Consider the following 17,638-nt stretch of genomic DNA (forward strand, 5'->3'; position numbering starts at 1 on the left):
AGACTCCTATACTATTAGTATAACTAAGTATAAAGAGGTGATACGATCACTTATATGCAGAGGTTGCAGAGGTGGTAGAAGTACTCAGATCGTGTACTTAAGTGAAAGTAGAACTACCAGAGTGTGCATGTATGTGCTACTTCAGGTAACATGAGGTCGCTGTTGCACATTTAAGTCCTTTAGTTCCTCCTGTTTCCCCAGAAGAAGAATATCTACGATGTGATTGGTTCATCATTTGCGTTGCCATGACATCACTAACCGTTTACAAATATGTCTGTTTATAATCTGAAGTAAACCAAATGGCTAACGTGTTTGATTTATGCTTCTCCCGTGTATCCATTTCATGCCAGGTCATATATGTTATACTATTCATGTCCTTGGTGCAACCTCAAAACATTGTTGGTAAGTTTCAATGCTAACAGTTTTACATTAAAACAGCTACAGTTTCACTCGCAAGCAAAGCTAAGCTAACTAGCCAAGAGCTAACAAGAATTCAACCGTGGTAACGTTACACCTTTTTCAGTGTTCAATCAGTAACTCATTTTGTGAAACTAATACGCAAAGCAGATACGAGATATATCCTCGTTATGCAGAGGTTGGAGAATTACTCAGATACTGTACTTAAGTAAAAGTACAAGTGTAAAAGTCCTGCAATCAAAATGTAACTCAAGTAAAGGAATATTGGAATCTAAATGTTTATAAAGTGCCAAAAGTAAAAGTACTCATTATGCAGATTGGCTCATTTCAGAGTAATATATATTATGTTTGTTAGTAATTATTGATGCATTGAAGTGTTTATCAAGCTGGTAAAGGTGGATTTAATTTCAACAACTTGTGAATTAAATCCTTGTAGATCGTAAGTTATTTTTAAGAGTTGACCCTACTTGTTATTATTAATCTATATCTGCAAAGTAACTAAAGATACTAACATTAATTATCTCTGAATTGTAGTGGGTAGAAGTACCTCAAGATTGTAATAAAGTACAGTACTTGAGTCAATGTACTTAGTTACTTAACACTGCCATTATGTTAAACAGTTTTCAAGCCGTCATATCTCACGGCAACTGGACCCATGGTCACTTCACTGTTGCTGGGAAATGCATCTGACATCTCTCTGAATCTGAGGACGGTATCTCCATCTAATACGACAGGTCAGCGCTGTTTCTTCCATGGGACGTGTTTTATAGCAAACACGTTTTGATTTAGATTTAATTAAGGGGTGTTTGAAAATACCAAGTTTCCATAATATATAATTCTCCGGTTTAGTGTCACATAAAAGGGTTCTGGTGTGTTTTCTTCTACAGGAAGCATTGGCTCTCCATCATGTGTAGCTGAAGAGACACAATGGGTGCTCACAAGGGAGCAGGTGGGGAAGGTATGAAGATTACAGTTTAATACAATTAAATAATGTATTAGTTATATGCAGTTGAATAGGGTTTATTAAAAAACAAACAAAAAGCGATTCATTTAGTAGAGCTAATATTATAGTCCTAACAACAGTTTTTATCATGTTTGTTTCATTTCGCTCCCCAGACTGCAGTTCAGGTTCAGCTAAGACTGGATAAAACTCTGCGTTTGTGTGGTGAGAATGAGACGGATACAGACTGCTGTCCAAAGCCACTGTGTGTTTTGGAGACCCTTCAGGTGTCTGCCTGTGTGGGCGGCACACCTCAGGCATCACTGCTGATCCAGGCCAAGATATACGCCCTGTTGCTTCCTGCTAATCCTGGCTCTGGTAATTGAAACTTTGCCCCCCATAATGAGCCTTCATGTCTCCATATTTTTCTGAGAGTTGTTTAGGTTTAAAAGTTGATATACTGTCTCTGATCTCTTTTTATTTATTATTTTTTCTTGTTTTAGTACATTAACCTGTTTCTGTACCACACCATGAACAGTATGTTTTCGCATATGTCGTAGCAGAAAATGTTGCCAGTGTGAATTCCACATTTCTAATAAATATAAATCTCATATCCATTTTAGAGAATAAAACTGTCATTCCAAACCAAGTGTACGAACCACTGGGCTCTTGCCCCTGTGACCTCACATTGGGAGCATGTGATGTGCGCTGCTGCTGTGACACGGTATTAACATCTCTCACAACATGACTATCTTTTAACAAGAGAACAGTGCACTTTAGACAAATACGTTTCTGTTTCTATTAATCATTAATTACTTATTTGTCTTCCACTCACACAGGACTGTTCCTCTGAAGATTTGAAGCTGTTTGTGTCCCATTGTCTCCCAGGGCCCTTTGGTGGCCAGGTCTCTCCTGCTTCAGATTATCAGTGCTCTGTGCAATCCTCAAATAATTCCCCAGATTGGTTTCCATTTTTGTGTGTCAATTCTCCACCTGAAAACAACCCTTACCTCGGGCTCTTTTACCAGGGATACACAATGTGAGAAATTAAATTAAATATATTACAATTTTTGATTATATGAATGAAAGTATATGTTTTTGTATCATATTCTATTATTGACCTTTTGCCCGTTAACCTGTCTAGCACACCTGAACCTGGCCCATCCTTCCAAAGCCCTGTTTCGCCTGCTCCAGTGCCAGTCAATGTTTATATTCAAGGAAGTCCCATTTTCACATTAAATGACCAGTACTTCACTATTCCTCAGGTGAGTGGTGTGTCTATTGTTATTTTATCATCATTTATTTTTATTTCCCTGCATTATACATTGCCAAAGCTGTTAACTAATTCATTTTATATTTCTGTTTTACAGAAGCTGCTCGGGCAGTGTGTTAACAATGCACCTGTAGCATTTTTGAAGAATTTTGAGGTGAATTGTGTAACTCTTCTACGTTCATGTCCAACTGGATCTCCCTTACAGACTGTACCAACAGATTTGAGTATTAAAGTAAAGAATGGACTGGGAGGTCTGTATTACCCGCTAAACATCATGAAGAAATGTTTTGACACACTCTGGAGCTCTTTTTATTCAGTTCTTGCATTGTGTTTCTCCATGTGTTTCAGGGGATGTTTTAGTGGATGTAATTGACAAAGTTGCCTTTGACTTGAGTCAGTTTATTTCAAGCACTGATGCCTCCTCAGGTAATTAAAATACAACGTACAATTACCAAAACAACTAAAACTGACAACTAACCGTAATGTTGAAACTTGATATTCCTCTGAAGATGAGGGACTGGTATGTGACAACGTGACCTTGGCGCTGGATTACACATTGTACTGGGAAGGAAATGGCCTCACAAGTATCACAGTGACTCACACTGTTGGGACCATCACTTTAAATAGTAGTGGTAAGTTTTAAGACTAGTCCATGATTTGGCTGATCATCAATCTTAGTTGATAGATGTGTTGAATGTAATGTGGACTCATTTCGGCCTTTCTGTCCCCAAACAGTGGCGTTAACTACAAGGTATTCTGCCGTGTTTTTAAATGGAGAATCAATGGTTGAAACCAACTCAGGGAACCCAGGTGAGAACAAGATCATTTACTTTGTCCTGAAAATGGTTGTGGACTACATGTTTCAGTGGGTAACAAACACTTTAAATGGCAGGTTATCAGGTGGGAAGGCCTGTTATCGCTGGAATTGTGGACACTTTGGACAATAATACCAGCTTTGTACAGAGGGTGTCAGTCAGTCTCTGGAAACCAGGTAAAACCCAATGTTGTTGCTTACTGGTTGACTGCATGTATCATTACTGTGATTTACGTTTAATTCAATCAAAGTAAGTTGGATAAAAGACAACCTCATGTTTTAATCAACCTTGCAGTGAGTGATGGGCTCTGTTTCTCTGCTGAGATGAAACCAATTCTATTTGGGGAGAATTCAACCTCAGGATGTCTGCTCCCTGTCAGCAGACACAATCTGACTCAGTGTGATCTCCTGAGGTAAATCAGCACGAGTTCATGTTGAATCTATATCAATATGTATTTCTACTGAAGTAAATTTGAATGTATTTCTCCTATAGAGAGACTGTAACATCTCTCCAGAATGCTCTGATGACAGCCACATATGTGGCAAAGAGTGGAAACCCAGATCTTCTAACTATGACAGACTGGGTGAACATTAGCTGTGAGTAGATTGTGCAAAGATACAATTCATGCAACCTTTTCACTAAACTTTATTAAAGCAAAATTTAGAGTTTGTTTTACAGTATTTGTTCTAACTAAATATTTTAAACCACATATAAATTCCAGTTTTGATACAAAACTCTAGCACAACTATGGAGGACGGTCCAAGTTCATGCTATGGGGTTCCATCCCACCAGCATATCCATGTTTGGAGTCTTATCACAGGCATGGTAGAAGGCGTACCTCAGAGGGATATCCGTGCTTTGCAAGTCAGGTGTGTATGCGGTGTTTATTCATTGAAACATACAGTTTAACTGTTATTGTCATTGCAAATTCAAAACCATTGTGATTCACGGAGGTCATTATGGTCATTTAAAGCTACAGCATGTCCCCCTGGACACTGGATTGTGGAGGGGGGGATGTGTCTCCATGTGTGGACCCAACGGAGACTCAGTTGTTCCCCGTCACCTCCTCAGTCACCTTTACTGACATTCCTGTGAACACAGGACCACCGAAAACCAGGCAAGACTGCCCTGATATAATGACAGTTGTAACTTGAGACAAATACATTACGTTGTGTATTAGCTGCCCGACTGATTCAAACTTAGAGTGTGATGTTTTATATTTTTTCCCCAGGTTTCAGATAAACTTCACTGAGTATGACTGTAACCGGAATGATGTGTGTTGGCCTGAGCTCGCCTTCCCCATCACCAAGTATTACACAGGTGAGAATGTATTTACTTCTAGATAATCTGTCCTATGTTTTATTGTGTACTCTAGTTGATATTTCAGGAAATTGTGATGTGAGAAACACTGCCTAAGTCCTCATCCCGACAGTACCATTACTGAGTTATTTTACCTTTATCGTCCCCAGGTGAGCCATATTCCCAGTCTCTGGCAAAGGGCCTTATTTTGGTTTTCTTCTTCATCACTGCTTCAATACTTGGGACTCCATGGAGACAAATCAGACAAGCATGGAAATAGTGCCGCCCTAAAATTGTGTGAAGAAACAAAGACCTTTTAACATTAGACGGAGCTTTTAATGATATTCTTTTACATGTTTTTGATATTTTTCTGGGAATGTAAATAATTGTATTGGTGCACTATCTTGTAATAAATATATATTTTTTACTGCTTGTTCCGTTAACATTATTTTGCTGACATTATTTTATTATAGTTTTGAAAAGGGGGCTACCCTTTGGTGCACTCCTTTAATCCAATTACATTCTCATCCATATATTTTTTTTAGTCATTGTTTATTCACAATTTGGATTTCACCTCAAGGGGTGATCATTCACAATCTTTCATCACCATTCACAAGTCTATGTAGGGAGTCAAAGATTGCGTTCAGTATTATGAAGTCAGCAGCAAACATAACATAGCTCCTGCTGCGTTTTTTATTCTAGACCCCATTACTGCCTCTGAACTCACTTTATATTTCAGTCATATTCAACCTAGCTGAATAATACTATTGGTTATGTGAATTGTTTTAAAAAAAGACATATGTAAATGAAGATGTGTTTGTCTTGAATCCCTAAAACACAGCATATTTTCGTTGTGTGTGTTAAGTGTCTCCTTCTCAAAGACAAATCCTTTTTTTTAATGTTGTGTTTTCAAAACGTTGCTCTTTATCCAACCATGATAATATCAGGGTTTATTCCTACAGAGTAACATAAATTATATACACATACATATGTATATACACTGTGTGGCACATGAAAACTTATATTAAACCCTGATACGATTATTCACCTGTTTAAAATATTCCAGATACATGTGCAAAGTGTTTTCCACACCTCTTAAATCTATCAGCCTTTTGGTTATTTGACTAATATTTCTTTTGTAATACTGGACGTGTAGGCCTGCTAAGTTGTGATGGTCTCTTATGTTTAACCATCAATCACGAAAATGTATTAAATATATATATATTTATCACATGTTAAGATAAAATATATAATGCACAAAACTTTAGATGTGTTTATGTCAGAGATCATTAATACAAATTTGCAAGTAACTGAAGGTATAAAATAAAGGTAGTGGGCTAAAGGTGCATGATTTACCTCTGAATTGTTGTGGGGTTGAAGTACAAAGAGAAAGTACAGGGGCCTCAAAATGGTATTTAAATGCTTTACTTGCGTTAATGTACTTAGTTACTTAACATCACTGGTTAATGTTTGCCTTCAGGAGAGCTGGCTAAACGCTGACGTCAGAGGGAGTGTGCAGTGCGCAGACTCCAGGGGGCGGTGTTGATTGGTCAAAGGTACGTTCACTGCTGTGGAAGCTCATATTCAACAGTGTGGAGAGAAGTGACGTGGAGTACTATGAAGATAATAAGCGGACGTCTGCTGAAAACTTCAGAAACTATGAGAAGAGTCGTGACTAGATATGTGGATGAGCTACGCCAGCGGTGGTAATACCGGGCGCCTCAGGATTCAAGCTTGCACACCGGCGAAACAAGTTTTTTATCCAGGAATTAACAACACAGAGTAGCCGGCTAGCCGGTCAGCTAACAGGAACAGCATCGGCTCTAGCTATAGCTCTCTAAAGTCAGCGTCATGCAAGTGATATATTGTATCATCACCAGGATATGATCACCACGAAGAAGGTCTTCACTCACCGCCGCTGACGTGCTTTTATTGACAGAAACAGCAGTTGTTAGCTTGTATTAGCCTCCTCGGTTTAGCAGGTAAACAACCACGCAGACTGTCAAAATGTGCTCTCTGCTCCGGGGGGAAGAGATGTGTCTGGCCCAGCTGTTCCTGCAGTCTGGGTCTGCATACGACTGCATCAGTGAACTTGGAGAACTGGGGCTAGTGGAGTTCAGAGACGTAAGTACCGAAAAGAGCAGTTTTAATCTGCTGAAACAGAGTCATGTTTCACTTTGAAACTTCTTCCTGACTGGACAACTTACTTACCTGTTGGTTTGTCGAAGCGTCCATGGCGGGTTTCACCAAAGCAGACTTTGCCACTGAATGCATGCAAGTCATAGATACCCTATTGATCAGCAGAGGTGGGAGAAGTACTCAGATCTTGTACTTTAGTAAAAGTAGAAGTACCTTAGTGTAGGAATACTCTGTTAACAGTTATTTGACCAATCTTTTTTCTGTAATACTGGACGTGTAGGCCTGCTAAGTTCTGATTGTCTCTGATCTCTATCAATCACGGGACATACACATATGTTTTGCATATATTTAAATAAAATATATCTAATGCACAAACTTTGCCTGTGTTTATGTCAGAGGTTGGAAAAGTGCTCTCTAAGATCTTGTACTCAAGTAAAAGTAGAAGTACCAGAGTGTAGGAAAACACTGTTACAAGTAAACGTCCTGCATTCAAAATGTTACTCAGGTAAAATAACACAAGTATTAGCATCACAATATACTTATAGTACCAAAAGTAAAAGTTTTCAGAATATGATATGTGTTGATTATAATTATTGATGCATTAATGTGTTTATCAAAGCTGATAAAGGTGCAGCTAGTTTGAATGACTTTTATACTGCAGGGTAGCTTGTGAATTTACCCAAATTGTACTTCAGTACAGTACTTGAGTAAATGAACATATTTACTTTACATCCCTGTTTCTATGGCCTGTTTCAAATCAGACTTTACCACTGAATGCAAGTCACAGATCCCCTATAGATCAGAGGTGTTTTGTGCTGCTGTAAAAAGGTGGTAACTGTAAGTTACGTTTCTGTTGGTTTGTCCTTAAAACATGTGTATGACTTTACTGCATTAATGATGAATTTTGACTAAATATGTCTCCTACACCTTTTCAGCTCAATCCAAGTGTTAACACATTCCAGCGGAAACATGTCAATGAGATAAAGAAATGTGAAGAGATGGAGAGGATCCTTGGTAAGGATATATTGATCTTCAATATACAGTTTTCAGTTAGGCAACATCTATTCATTAAGTTGTAGTTTTGGGCAGGAAATGAAATGATTTTGCCCCAGAAAGTATTTGGCTAAAGCTGTTATAGGATGACAAAAATGAAGCAGGAGCACAAGAAGCCACAGAAGATAATTTCAATGAATTTAATTGAGAGCCAATGACTCCACAGTCATGAGAAATATCAGCTGGTTGTAGATTGAGTTGAATGAAATGCTGCCCTTGATTAACGAATCCCTTTATTATTAGATTAGGAGAAGAGAGTACCACACTGTTGGACTTGGCTTTAAATGAAGTGTTTTTCAAAGGATGTTGTTCATGGTGTTTGGAAGTGCTTGAAAGGTTTATTTTCTGTGTCTTACAAAGTTGCCTATCTGTTTTTTAACAGGGTACCTTCTGAGGGAAGTGAAAAAAGCAGACATTTCACTGCCAGAAAGAGACGTGAACCCAGTGGCTCCTTTACCCAAGCACGTCATTGCTATAATGGTCAGTTTGATGTTAACGTTTCATCATTTATCATTTGTTTTATTTATTGTGTTGATGTCATTTTCTTGGAGAGATTTTAAATCAGTGGTGAGTCAATACCACTTTAAGTGATTTAACATAGTTGAGTAATTTACTTAGAATTACTTGTTCTGACCAAGTCTGTTATTATTCCTGTAATGCCCATTATCACTGTGTGTGTGTGTGTGTGTGTGTGTGTGTGTGTGTGTGTGTGTGTGTGTGTGTGTGTGTGTGTGTGTGTGTGTGTGTGTGTGTGTGTGTGTGTGTGTGTGTGTGTGTGTGTGTGTGTGTGTGTGTGTGTGTGTGTGTGTGTGTGTGTGTGTGTTCACAGGAGCAGCTGCAGAGACTAGAAGTGGAGTTGGGTGAAGTCACCAGGAATAAAGAGAAGCTGCAGAGGAATCTGCTGGAGCTGACAGAGTACACACACATGCTCCGCATCACACGCAACTTTGTACAGAGATCAGCGGAGGTTAGTGTGTCATTCTGTAATGTGGCTCTTTCATCTTGTGATTTAGATTTCTTGCTGAACCCCTTTTGTCTTTTACTTTCAGCGAGAACCCTTGCAAGTTCAGTATGAGGAGTTTCCCTTCCTTGAAAAAGACACTATGATGGATTACAGCAGCATGCAAAGACTTGGAGCCAAATTGGGGTGAGGAATGAACGCTGCAGCCCAAAATTGTTTATTTTTGGACATCGCCTTAAATTAACAACACATACCTCAGGACAGAAGCAGTTTTTGCTTTGTCTGCCGTCCACAGGGTTTTGCAAATGTTATGTGGTAACTTTGTAAAAGTTTGCACACACAACACCAATAAAAATATTTCAAGAGGAGACTCAGATAAAAACATCTATAAAATCAATGAGGTTGGCTGCAAGAACAAACAACATCACGGGTATTCACTTGTTACCTCAACAAGATCGGTCCATAAGTGCCCTTTATACACCGCACATATTACATTAAGCGTTTCATCTGGACTGTATAAAAGAAGATTTTTAGGGGGTGAATTTCTAAGGAAAGTGCTTGAAATAAGAAGATGTGTTGTTTAAGAGGTACATTTCACTTTATATTCTATGTCTATTGGTCTTTGTTCGCCTCTACTCTGCCAAATAGAGTTCCCAGCTGCAGCAAGCAGCTTGTATTTGGTTCAGTTGAGCATAACGTGACATCAATCACGTGAGATTGTTTTGGAAACAGAAAAGCCGCGATCACTGGGATGTTAGCCACATAGCTCAGTTATAGGTCTTGGTGAAGATGTTCATGTTTCCTTCATTCCTGTAAATCTCAGAGCTTTGGAGTTTAAATATCCATGTAAATGTTTAATCAACAACAGGCAAGAGATTTTTAATCTTGGTGGATTTCTTACTTTAATTTGGCCAGCATGACAAATGTTTAAGATGTTATTTTATACTTTATTTTATTGTGTCATCACCTAATTATTGTGACATTTTCAAACAAAAGGTTAGTTTGTGAATGTTTTGCTTGTTTTCTTGCAGTTTCATTTCCGGGCTTATTCAGAGGACAAAGATCCAGGCGTTTGAGCGAATGCTTTGGAGAGTCTGTAAAGGCTACACCATACTCAGCTATGCTGAGGTCGAGGATTATTTGGAAGACCCTGACACAGTAGGTTCTTGACTTTGGCCTTGATTTAGGCCTAAATTGAATTATTTGTGTTATGTCTTCTCCCTATTACAGTTTGAGATGAAGATAACAGCAAGGCGGAAGAAATATATGCATGACATGCACATGTTGTCTTTCCATCACTTCACAAAACACTTGTAAAGACAGATGGAATCTTAACTTCTATGTCCGCAAACGTAAATGACTTTTAGGGCACTTATCAATTCTCTTTTTCCTTATTTTTTGTAGACAAGAGCAACATTAATGTGCAAAGCCATGATTAATAAATAAACCATCATTTACTTTTGTACAATATAATCACAATATTATTACATTTACAGTATTCCAATGCAGTTTGTTTTTGTTAACATTTCAATGATTTAGATTTTGAATTTAACATATCATAAAACTTATATTGTAAATATCACAATAGGACACGATTGAAAGTAATGTTGTGAAGTCTGTTCTAGTCCTTCCTCTGGTTTTAATCTAGAGTGAGTGCTGTGATCTTGTCTGTTCACAAAGAGTGACAGCAGTAATCCACTTATCCATTTCCTCTGCTTGAATAGAAGGCAGTCATGCAGGGCTGCAACTGATCACTGGTGGAATGTCAGGACATGCTTTACTTTCACTTCTAAATGTATAAGCAATGTAAACATGAGTTACTAGATGGTGAGAAAAGAGCAGCTCTGACATTAAGATTTTTTAAAAAATGCCAGGTAGGGAAAGCGTTGTTTTTGAGCTGCATTGATTATTTTGATGTTACAAACAAACATTAATACATCTTATAGGTCATTTTGTGAAATAGCTTTCTATGGGCCCATCTTTTAAATGTAGAAGTGACAGGGTGTTTTCATTGATACATAACACTTCCTCATTCCCTATCTGCAGGGTGAGCCTTCCAAACGTGTGGTGTTCCTCATCTCTTACTGGGGAGACCAAATCGGTCAGAAAGTGAAGAAGATCTGTGATTGGTAATTATTCCACAATACTTTGTTTTGTGGTTGCTCTTTTATTGGCAGAGAATAACCGATATCTGTTTTTGGTTGTAGTGATGAGTTGTTAATAACTTACTCTCTCACTCCACAGCTACCACTGTCACTTGTATCCCTATCCCAGTAACAATGAGGAGAGGAATGATGTTGTGGAAGGACTAAGAACTCGCATTCAGGATCTGCACACAGTATGTCTATTGTCTATTATCTAATTATGCAGACGTTTAAAGAGTGAGAGGAAAAACTGACAGTCTGTCATTCATTCACTTAAGGCTTGACATCTGAGTGTTAAAATACAAGTGTGATCGTTTCCAACAATGAGCTCTAAAGATGTTCTATGCCTGTTTCAAGATACATGATCCAACACAATCTTGCACATTGCTTTTTAGCGAATCAAATAGTGAGGATTTCTATATTTGACCAGTCTCGGGAACAAAAGTACTCAATGAAATAGATGAACTCAATTTGTTCTCCTTTTGAGCCAGTCCTGGCAGCTCTGGGTTCTGCTGAGTGAATAATATGGTAGATTTAACCCACTGTGACGAAAAAATAGAATTGCACTCACCCCCTGTAGCACATGATCAGCATGAGACCTCGGTGGAAAAGTTTTGTTTTTTTCATCCACTCCCCTTTCTCTTCTGTTTCTCTTGTCTGCTCTTGTCTGAATAATTCAAACATAAAAACAGAAGCTCCTTGTTTAAAATGTGAGTGCATCTTTCTCTCTGTTAATGTTCATCATGTGCGTTTTAAAAAAGGGTCAAGGTTTGAAAATGTCACTCTTTTTTTCTTTCCAAGTCTTGGATATCTTTTCAATGATGAACACCACTAAGCATCCTGTTCATCTCTTGCCATGTGCAGGTACTTCTCAGGACGGAGGAATACCTGAAGCAGGTTTTGATTAAGGCCTCCGAATCGGTCTACACCTGGGTCATCCAGGTCAAGAAGATGAAGGCCATCTACTATATTCTGAACCTGTGCAGTTTGGACGTTACTAACAAGTGTCTGATCGCTGAAGTGTGGTGTCCTGTCAATGACATTCCCACGCTGCAGAGGGCCCTAGAAGAAGGATCAGTAAGGGAACTCTGCTCTGTTTTTGGCTTTGGCTCCACACAAAGGCTTTTTTCTTCTGTTTATTTAACCAGGGCATTTGCTGCATGAAATATGGTATTGCTATTATTAAAGCAATCACTGAATGAGGCATTGCTTTTATTTATCCTGGTTTAGTTAAGAGAAAAGATGTGACTTGAATGAGAGCACTGAATGGCCACTATTCATTCAGTTTGCAGGCTGCAGAGGACTGAGTGTGTATGTGGGTTAGAGATAAACAAATCCTGTTGACATTCCATCTGCATGTACTGTCTACCTTTTGCAGTGATCATCAGATGTTTCAAGACATGATATAGTAAGTTTATGGCTAAAAACTCTTAATATTTGAATGCGACATTTCAGAGAAAAAGCGGATCGACGGTTCCTTCCTTTGTCAATCGCATCCCCACCAACGATGCTCCCCCCACACTGATACGGACCAACAAATTTACCTCAGGCTTCCAGAACATTGTGGATGCCTATGGGGTGGGAAATTACAGAGAAGTTAACCCCGGTGAGTGGGATCCTTCGTTTGTTTTATGTGGCGGCGACATCATTGTGATGCACAGAAGCCGTTTGTTGAAATCTGAAAATGAAGTGTTTTTTTCTCCTCCTTCTAAATTGTAGCTCCTTTCACCATCATCACTTTCCCATTCCTGTTTGCGGTGATGTTCGGGGATCTAGGCCATGGAACAATCATGGCTCTGTTTGCTCTCGGCATGGTGCTGTACGAGAACAACCGCAAACTTAAAAACACCAGAAATGAGGTGAGTGAAAAAATGCCAGTTCTAATTTTTTTGTACCTGATACTCAATTGTGTGACATGTGCAAAGTGTAACCGATGTATGTGCAGATCTGGAACACATTCTTTGAGGGGCGCTATATCATCCTAATGATGGGCCTGTTCTCCATCTACACTGGCCTGATTTACAACGACTGCTTCTCTAAGTCCCTTAACGTCTTTGGTTCTGGATGGAGTGTGAAGGCCATGTTCAGAGAGAAGGTGTGGAAGTGAGTACTTCATGAGAGAAGGAGTTCATTGTAACAGTAAAAACAGCTAAGCAGGCCAAGAAAGTATATAGTGTGATAAACAACCTAGTATAGTTGTTTAAAGAAATACAACTGAGAAGTCTCCTTTCATATTGACCTTCATTTGATACACACTGGTGTTTTTTTGTGTTCCCACAGGATTGCTGATATCCATGGGAATCGTTTTCTCACTCTGGATCCAAATGTTACGGGAGTTTTTCACTGGACCGTATCCTCTGGGAATTGACCCGGTGAGTACTGAAGTATAGTGTTATAGAGCAAATATCATACTTCACAATAAGTCGGTATTTGCACTTCTAGCTTCGCATGCACTCATACACACGCACATTTTCCTGTCTACAGCTTTACTACGCTGATTCCCAGAATCAGGATTTAGGCAAACACCAATTATTTACTTATTAACATCCAGTAAGAACAATAAGGGCAAAGGAACAACCAGTGATATTGAATAGCCATATCTGTTGCTGATACAGTAAATAAGATCAGTATTAGTAAACACTTTAGTGATTTGCTTGATAATTTGATATATATTTTGCACCCTTGTGTGGAAACAGTGAATTGTGCAACAAAGTTATCATTTTTATAGAATTTAACATTTTCTATCCCCTTCTGGAGCGATAATGCTAATAATATAAATATACGATTGATAAATTACAGTATATGTAATTTTTCTGTGCACAGATCTGGAATTTGGCATCCAACCGGCTTACATTTCTGAACTCCTATAAGATGAAGATGTCAGTAATAGTGGGCATCATACACATGAGCTTTGGGGTCGTCCTCAGCACTTTTAATCACTTGTAAGTACCTTTTTTCTTTTTCTACATTGAAAGCTCTTGTTTGATTATATATCGTTTTAATAGCCTGCCTTATTTTTGTCAACAATATCAGGCACTTTAGGAAGAAGTACAACCTCTACTTGGTGTTTCTCCCTGAGCTCCTCTTCCTGCTGTGTCTGTTTGGCTACCTGGTGTTCATGATAATCTACAAATGGCTGGTGTTCACTGCAAAGGAATCCCGACACGCTCCAAGCATCCTCATCCACTTCATCAACATGTTCCTCATGCAGGGGGACGGAGTGCAGCCCCTCTACCCAAGACAGGTGAGAGACTCATATAAAGCACCTTTCCTGTATTGTAATTAAAGCTAAGGGTTTTGCATGTTATTTGAATCTGCTTCAGAAAAACAGATACAATGTAAATTGATGAATCTGAATTAAGTGTTTTTAAAAAATAAAACAAAATAAATATCGAGTTGTCCCTGAGACGGATCATAACAAAATAATGCCATGACGTTTGCTTCTTCTAGACTGGCCTGCAGTTATTTCTGGTGGTCATTGCTGTTCTCTCTGTGCCTGTCTTACTGGTGGGGAAACCTGTCTACCTTTATTGGCTTCACAACGGCAGCCACCGCTTAGGGATGTACAGGGTGAGAGTTCAAAGTGCATGTCTGTGTTTGAATGTTTGCATTCTGTGTGAAATACTATACTACAAATATTTGATGTCTGACTGTGAAACATAAAGGTTTGAGTAACTTCTCTGCGTGTTCTCAGGGTTATGAGCGTGTACGCCGTAACAGTGAAGAGGAGCTCTACCTGATGAGGGCTCATGACATGGAGGAGGGCAGCGGCCACAGTGATCTGTCCACTAGTGGAGAGCGGCAGAAAGAGGAGGTCATTACAACGCACAACTGAATAGTTACCTGTTGATCTCAAACTTGCTAATAAGCATCCATTGATTTTTGTCGATAGTGCGGTCAGTGACTTCGTTTTGTTTTTGTGATAGTTTGACTTTGGAGACGAGTTCCTCCATCAGGCCATTCACACTATTGAGTATTGCCTGGGTTGCGTTTCCAACACAGCCTCCTATCTACGGCTCTGGGCTCTGAGCCTGGCACATGCCCGTGAGTATAATGGTTTTTCTGCAATGCACAGGGGTAAGGGGCATTTCAGCATTCACTCTTTAGGTTTTACGTGAGAGTAATGCAGTGGGAAAAGAGGGTGCAAATGAAGTTCACACTTGCTACCTGCTCAGGTTTAATTTGTGATTGTAGTTTGTAGTTCCCCCACTACTACTTTTACTTGTGAAGGTAATTATTTAGCATTTTCTGTTACCTTTTCTTTACATTTCAACAGCAATCAAGCAAAATACAATCATAGTTAGATTGTTAAATTCTTGCAATTCCTAAATGTTTTATTAATTAAACAGCTCTCTAGATTTTCAACCTGTAAAAATTGTAAGATAATTTATTTATTTTTTGTTATTTGTTTTTAAATGCAGGGACATATCCTCAACAGAACACATTCCTACCCAATGTTTTCATGCATTTCATGGTTTCATGCAAACTGATTTAAATTCATTTTGCAAAACAAATTACAATTTAATAGAAACGCTTAAATGCTATGACATCTTGTGTGTCACAGCGCTGTTGCCATTCTGTACACATGAGTAGCAATTGTAATTAACCTGAGAAAAAGTCTGATCAAACGATCTGCAGGACTTGAAAATTACAGTATTGGCATCATTATGGACATAAGTAGAAGTGTACATCAAAGCAAACAAACGTAGAACAGTACAGACCTGGGATCAGCCTTTCACTTTGTTGTAACTTTGATTGGGCACGTCTCTCTTCTTTGCTTTTCCAGAGCTATCAGAGGTGCTGTGGGAAATGGTAATGCGAGTTGGACTACGAATGGACACTACTCTCGGGGTTTTATTCCTAGTGCCTGTGTTCTGCCTGTTCGCCGTTCTTACCGTCTCAATCCTTCTGGTAATGGAGGGTCTGTCTGCATTCCTTCATGCCCTCCGCCTGCACTGGTAAAATAACAATCACCACTCAAGTACTTCGATAAAAGGGCCTTGAATTATCTCAGTGTTTTGTAATCACAGTGGGTGCTTCTTTCTTTCTCAGGGTGGAGTTCCAAAATAAATTCTACAGTGGGACTGGAATCAAGTTTTGCCCCTTTTCCTTCTCTCTCCTGCCATCCAGCTTTGAACATGATGGCTTACTGTGAAGGGAATTTGGTAATAGTTGGTAAGTGGTTAAAGGAGCCAGAAGAAGTCACCAGGGTCCCATGCTTTTAAAGATATGTTCAAGAGAAGTCACGAGGGGATTTTGAATCTTGTTGTCATCTTTTTACATAATGTCAACTGTATGTAAGACAGGGTGACTTGTACAAGCAGGTTGAAATGTGAGGCTTGGATTTAAATGTAACTCATAACCCTAAAACCATACATTTTCTACTGAGGCATTATTGGTTGCAGTTGATGTCAAACCACATCTAGCGAACTTTGAAAAATATGTGAAAAAAGATTGAGTGATTTTAGTATGAGATAACTTAACAATAATAAACAACTGGGATTTGTTATTTAAACAGGATAAAAAGAATGTCAATCTTTACCTTTAAGAAAATAACACTATCCTCCATTTCTCCTCCTCCGTTCTTTGGTATTTTTGTCATTAATTTTTGAATATTGTTTATACGAATGCAGTTATCTTCACTTTTCAGTTTTGGCAGTTGTGACGGTTAAATCGTTTTTTGCTCAAGTTTTTGTTGCACTGATTGCCTTACAGAATTACAACCTAGCTACAGCATACTGTATCATTCTTCATTTTCTCTTGTGTTCTGACTTTGTATTACCAAAATGCTGCAAAGGATCTGATACGAAAAGTGCCTGAGTAGGCTTGTGATGCTGAAATGTATATACTTTACAGAAATATTTTTTAATTTATTATTTTTTTTAATTATGTGTCATGATTAAATTTATGTTAATAGTGATTGGAGTCTGCCATATACTGTACAGATTAACATTCCATGCAGTTGTTGACCCAGCACTTACTTTGAAAGATCCTATTGCCATCCAACTCAATTGCCGGTCTTTATTAAATCTTTTCGGGATAACATTTAATTTGACTAATATTAGGCATGAGAAGTTTTTTGCTAATTTGAAGTTGTATTGTTTGGGATTGATTTTTTTTTGCTAAATTAATACGAAGATTAAGATAATTCACTGGCAAAACACTTACATGCCACATATTTTTGAAAGTCATGACCATGTGTGTAAAGTTTCAACAGTGGATTAATATAGTTTATAATCTTGTCCTGACGATCGCTTTTTTATCTTGGCAAGTGATGTTTGTTTACCACTTTTTTGCCTGTAGTGGACATAGGATTGTTTTATGGGTTGGTTGAAGGGGTACAATGTATTCTAATGCAGGCCTAATCTTGCCGTTAAGTTTTATGTTCAGAATCAAAATTCATTAACAAACACTCCATGTTCATGTTTTTTCAATAATAAATTGAGTTTTTTAAAGCTGTTCTATTCTTCAAAGACAATAACGGATTTGTATTAGCCTCTACCCTACCAATTATTTTTAATTAGTTTATATTTCAGATCAAGATTAATAACCAAAGTGTGTGACTGTCATGTAGCGATTAGCCTTACATCCGGGTCA

General features: G+C 38.4%; 2 protein-coding genes across 3 annotated transcripts; both read left to right on the forward strand.

The window, feature by feature from the left end:
- The first annotated feature begins 253 nt into the window (after positions 1-253).
- tctn2 (tectonic family member 2) lies at positions 254-5,176 on the forward strand. Of its 2 annotated transcripts, XM_063897023.1 has the most exons (18): positions 254-402; positions 1,038-1,151; positions 1,305-1,375; positions 1,534-1,735; positions 1,981-2,081; positions 2,197-2,396; positions 2,502-2,622; positions 2,728-2,881; positions 2,979-3,056; positions 3,140-3,262; positions 3,366-3,440; positions 3,523-3,621; positions 3,740-3,857; positions 3,938-4,041; positions 4,167-4,314; positions 4,419-4,562; positions 4,677-4,765; positions 4,915-5,176. In XM_063897023.1, exons 1-18 carry the CDS (start codon positions 300-302, stop codon positions 5,022-5,024), a joined length of 2,154 nt encoding a protein of 717 aa, XP_063753093.1. In that variant the 5' UTR covers positions 254-299; the 3' UTR covers positions 5,025-5,176. The 2 variants fall into 2 exon arrangements, 1 of the variants encoding a protein (XP_063753093.1); XR_010166956.1 differs by lacking the exon at positions 4,915-5,176 and having other exon boundaries at positions 4,186-4,314; positions 4,677-4,764.
- A 1,139-nt stretch (positions 5,177-6,315) lies between these two features.
- Positions 6,316-17,496, forward strand: atp6v0a2b (ATPase H+ transporting V0 subunit a2b). Its single transcript, XM_063897018.1, is given in 21 exon segments — positions 6,316-6,868; positions 7,819-7,897; positions 8,319-8,416; positions 8,766-8,903; positions 8,986-9,083; positions 9,929-10,055; positions 10,944-11,026; positions 11,142-11,235; positions 11,906-12,118; positions 12,497-12,647; positions 12,761-12,900; positions 12,987-13,144; positions 13,322-13,379; positions 13,381-13,413; positions 13,865-13,983; positions 14,075-14,285; positions 14,492-14,611; positions 14,736-14,855; positions 14,968-15,085; positions 15,828-15,999; positions 16,094-17,496. Coding segments are annotated over 21 exon segments (2,550 nt in total). The 5' UTR covers positions 6,316-6,751; the 3' UTR covers positions 16,197-17,496.
- Positions 17,497-17,638: the final 142 nt, after the last annotated feature.

The sequence above is a fragment of the Eleginops maclovinus genome, chromosome 12, assembly GCF_036324505.1.
Source record: "Eleginops maclovinus isolate JMC-PN-2008 ecotype Puerto Natales chromosome 12, JC_Emac_rtc_rv5, whole genome shotgun sequence".
In the NCBI taxonomy this organism is placed as follows: domain Eukaryota; kingdom Metazoa; phylum Chordata; class Actinopteri; order Perciformes; family Eleginopidae; genus Eleginops; species Eleginops maclovinus.